At 40.6% G+C, this 5,000-nt stretch overlaps 1 protein-coding gene across 1 annotated transcript in view; it reads right to left on the reverse strand.

Moving 5' to 3' along the window:
- Positions 1-5,000, reverse strand: part of LOC122245775 (uncharacterized) — a 211,950-nt gene that overhangs the window by 1,108 nt on the left and 205,842 nt on the right. Inside the window, exon 12 of the mRNA XM_086545815.1 lies at positions 1-3,954. This exon is cut by the window's left edge and continues 1,108 nt beyond it. Within this exon, the coding sequence (XP_086401941.1) occupies positions 3,744-3,954 (211 nt within the window). The 3' untranslated portion in view covers positions 1-3,743. The remainder of the gene's footprint in view (positions 3,955-5,000) is intronic.

Consider the following 5,000-nt stretch of genomic DNA (forward strand, 5'->3'; position numbering starts at 1 on the left):
CTTCGCGATACATTATTCATGCGGTGTAAAGTTCTTTATTGATCTCGTTTTGTGTGATTTGGCGAAGGGACTTTGCCGGCCACTTTTATTTCGTTCTTTTCCTCTTTTTTTTATTTCGCTTTATTTTTCTCTTTCGCAATCTCTCTCTCTCTATTTTCTCTCTCTTACACAGATCGATCTCTCTGTCTCTGTCTCTGTCTCTCTCTCTCTCTCTCTCTCTCTCTCTCTCTCTCTCTCTCTCTCTCTCTCTCTCTCTCTCTCTCTCTCTCTCTCTCTCTCTCTCTCTCTCCCTCTCCGTTCGCGAAACATATAACCGATTAAGTAAACATTCGAAGACACGGAAGGGGAGAAGGGAGAGAAGAAGATAAAGATGCTAGAACAGCTGGAAACAAAAGAAGACCACGGAGAAGAAGAAATAAAAAGAAATAACTACAGAAAGAGATAACAAGAGATATAAAAAAAGGGAAAATAAAAAGAAAGAAAAATAGGAAAATAAAATGGAGAACTTAATACGGAAAGAAATAAACCAAAAACAAGAATAGGAGGAAAAGCAAGAAGAGAAAGGAGGAAGACGCAAGAAAAAGAAAGCGAATGAGGAAGAGGAGGAAGAAAAGAGGGGAGCAAGAAGACCTCAGAAGAAGAAAAAGAGAGGAACAAGAACACCTCAGAAGAATTAAAAAGGAGGAGGAGGAGGAAGAAGAAGAAGAGCCAAGACGAAGAAACGAGAGACGGAGGAAGACCAAGACGAAGGAGAGGAGGAGGTGATTGGCGAATCCTAGAGCCACTACGTAAACACACTCATCGTTCCCTGTGTGTGCATTTCGATGATATATGGCTTTGCATACGTGTGCTTGTATTTGACCCAGTTAAACTAATTTGCGACTTGATGGTAACTATCTCATTCTTAATGATTCTGAAGGTAGTGATCACGGCTGTTTGCTGAAACTGTGGTTGTGATAATTACCATGATTGTAATGATGCAATAATGATAATGACAGTTCTATTTATAGAATTATCAATTGATAAAACAAATAATGATAATAATTACTATAATGATATTGATGATGATAATAATAATGACAATTATAATAATAACAATATCAAAATCAACTTCTATACAAGAGGGTCGAGACTCTACTAAATCCTTGAAGAAGTTTTGACTTTCCACTTGAACACTTTGAACGGAGGTCACTGCTACACGTGAACGAGAATGAACACACCCTGTAATATAGAAAGGGCAGGGGGAGAGGGGGGGAGGGGGGGCGTTAACAACTAGATTCTTTATTTCCTTCGCGAACCGTTTCACAGTTACGGTGAGTTTGCTTGCTTTGTTTTTCGTTTAACCAATTCCGATCAGATCCACAAGCTGACATATTTGAACATCTTTTTCTCCTGTGTCTTTAAACCTAATTAATATGTACACATAAACAGCCATGCTGAGAGGAAAGCGTGTTTATATTCTTATCTATTCTATACAGACTCGAGAACACGAGCTGGAAATAAAGAAATTGACCTTAACATAACGATTTATAGGCACCATAATCATCAGGGAGGGAAACCCCAGCACGCATCCCGTTCTTCATTTGTTAAACGCAGGCAAAGGCGGACTCGCAGGTCGTCGCCAGCGGAGGCTTTCCAAAATTAATAATATTGAAATACTGCATCTATATTTTTTTTCTTTCTCGTTTTCTTCTGGAAGACTGCAAATCTATTTTAGCAAATATTGTACGTTTTCCCGCTTTTCCCTAGCTACAAAGACAAAAAACAATGACAAAAAGTAGGCATCTGCACCGTGCTTTCTAAACAGTAGGATTTGGCTTCCGAAAGGGGATTAGAACCCTCTTGTTATTCGTTCATTTGTTTTGTTTTGTGTTTCTTATTTTTAATTTCTTTTGCAATGCCACAGTCGGGGGAACTCGTAATATTTCAAAAGTTCTCTTTGTTTTTGTTTTATATTTTCCACCCTTCTCTTTCGTTTCCTTGTTCAACCTAAGTAAGCGCACTGCCCATGAATTCACTGGATTTATGTCTTCTCGATCAACAACTAATGCGAACATAAAAAGCCTATACCATTTGCCCTTCTAATAACATCACCGCGGTATCCTACATATAAAAAAAAAAAGTTAATAGCAAAAAAATAATTGAAAACAAAATCATCCGTTGATCACCGGATGATAACAAGGTTAATGTGCTTGTTATTCCGCTGGTTGCAGCAATTGTAACATACATTATTATCGAGCAATTATATCTAGAGTTTGGGGTTAGTTCAATTCCAGCTTTCCGGTTTTATTTTCCTCACTACCACCCTTGTCCGCGCTTCCAACAACCTCCCATTTCTGAGCACAAACACCAAGGTCAATCGGTCAACACTCACATACTTGATCCGAGTTCTAACTTACAACCTGTGAGTGTCAAGGACGAAGACATCTGTCGAGGGATCAACATGGTCTTTGACTCTGAAGGAACAAGCCACCAAGCTCCGAACACCACGTTTTCTATGACTGCGCGCGTGACCCGTTTTCTTTCTCGATTTCGTTTTTTGTTGTTGCTGAAGTTAGGTTTCAGCGTCTGCAGGGAACAGCAGCCATATATTTTGTTTTTCCACAGCGTATCATGTGCCCAGTACAAAAAAATCACCATGTTAATATATATATATATATATATATATATATATATATATATATATATATATATATATATAAAGGACCGGGGATGAAGCGCGGTATATGGACAAGCTCAAAGAAGAGAAGCACTGGACCACCTTGCTGCCTCGTGGGGGTTTAACGGCGTGTGGGCTGCGCTGCATAATGGATATACCTGGAAACCTGTGGCATAATGTTGGCATGCTCAGGTGTGGTTGGAAAGGCATACTCACAAATCTACTCTGTTGGATTCCCTGTTTGTGCTGTTTGTTTGGTCTGGAGTGGCGGGACAAACAACATTTCTGGGGTTTCAGGAGGGACTGTTGTCCTTCCGTATATTCCTTGTTGTTCGTATTCTAAACAGCCGATGAAGTGAAGTCTTTTTCTGGGAATAAACCTTTAACAATTTGCACTCCCAAGACATTTCCGACTCAGCAGCCCTGCCTCCATCCCAGCCTCAGCCGAATGAATTTCCAATAAGCAATTATGAAAGATAGGGGTCGCGGCTCGGCCAGGAGACCTCGAGGGACTCCAGGCTCAGTCAAGGCGATCCGTCCAGAATTCGGTGGCGGGGATGATGTTGGAGATCTAATAAAAAAGTCATTCTTTATGTAACGGCTTCGATTTCCCAGGGAGACGAGAGGAAGAAAGGTCTCCCGTCGCATTTGAAGTTCCCGCGGCCGGTGACGCGACGACTTTCTTCGGGCGCCATCTGTTGAGTGGACGGGACGGCGGGAAACGTCGGTCGAATCATCATTCCTTGGCGGGGGAAAAAGAGCGGCGGATTTTTCACCCAGATTCCAATATCGTTTTATCGTTCGTTTTCCTTTCTTCTTTCGCAGGAGGAGGAGGACGTGGTGGAAGAGAAGAAGAAGGACGGGAATGTTTCAAAGAAAATAAATCACCGTCTTACTCCCTTCGTCAAATACAATAATGACAAGGGAAAAGAAGATCCTGAAGACATACACAAGAAAAAAAAAATCTTAGGTCTCACTACGAGTGACAAAAAAAAAGATCAAACAGACAGCCGTTTAAAGCAGTTCCTCCTTCGAATCCACAACGAACCAGAGGCTAACGGGCGGTGCTCGCTCGTCCTTCGCCTCAGTATTTCCCGGAGTAGTGACTTCCGGTGGTCGAGGGCGGGCCGCGGTGGTGGTGATGGTGCTTGTCGTGCTTGAGGGAGTGGTGGCCGGAGTAGCGGGAGTTGGGGCGGGAGTGGACGATGGCGTAGTGGTCGCTGTGGGAGGACACGGAGCGGGCGGAGTTCATGGTGGAGGCGCCGGAGGTGTAGCCTTTGCCGTTGAGGGAGTACCTGCCGGAGGAGAGGGAGAGGTTAGGGTGGTAGGGCGAAGGAAGGTGGGGGTGGGGGGGGGGTCATCGCAGGGACGAAAAGGGGATATGTGGAGAGTGGATCTTAAGTGGTGTGTGTGGAAATGGTGGAATACAAAAAGTTATACTTATTTAATTATTCATTTAGTTATTTATTTATTTATTGGTGCAGTTGAAACGTAAATGCAGTGCGATATAATTATTTGGAGATATATTGCAGAGGTGAATAGGTTAGGTAATGTTATGTTATATATATGTGTGTGTGAGAGAGAGAGAGAGAGAGAGAATTAGAATACTGTTTATGAAGCCAAATAAACAAATCAATAAGAGATAACAGACCAGTAATCTAAACCCTATCCTTTACTGTCCCACAAAGGTGCACAAGGTTGATAGGGAAAACAAATCAAGGAGGTATACAAATGAGAAATCAATAGGTAAAGAAAAAAACAAATAAAAACACATTGTTAAACCAAATACACAGAAACTTAAGGTAACGCGAGATAACACAACTAAAAACATTCATCCAAAGACACATACATACCCTGTATAAAAAAATAAAATAAAATAAAATAAAATAACGCCACTTATTACACTATATATAATACCACCTAAAGAGAAGGTTATAACAGTAACAAACACAAGCCAGATAACATATATAAGAAGCGTAAGAGGAAATACAAACAGAATAGAAAATGTTAGTCACGCGGACACGTACAGCTTCGATTCCAGTAAAGATGAAGGAAGCAATTTAATATTAAGCATTAGATTTTATTCTGCCTGGGTTTGAAAAACAAAGCAATACATCGAGTAAATATTAATAAATCCGCTTACATTTATGAAACCAAACAATACTTCCACAATATCCAATATTGCATTCAGTATATTTCCTAAAAAAAAAAAAAAAAAAAAAAAAAAAAGAAGAGAGAGAGAAAAAAAAAACGTAGAGAAAAGAAAAAAAAACAATGATATGAATAAAACAATAGAGGAGAAGCCACGCCATCTCGCACGTTTTTCATCACAACACTTCTC

This window comes from Penaeus japonicus, unplaced genomic scaffold (assembly GCF_977035675.1).
Source record: "Penaeus japonicus unplaced genomic scaffold, GWHDUDI00000001_assembly GWHDUDI00000002, whole genome shotgun sequence".
Lineage (NCBI taxonomy): Eukaryota > Metazoa > Arthropoda > Malacostraca > Decapoda > Penaeidae > Penaeus > Penaeus japonicus.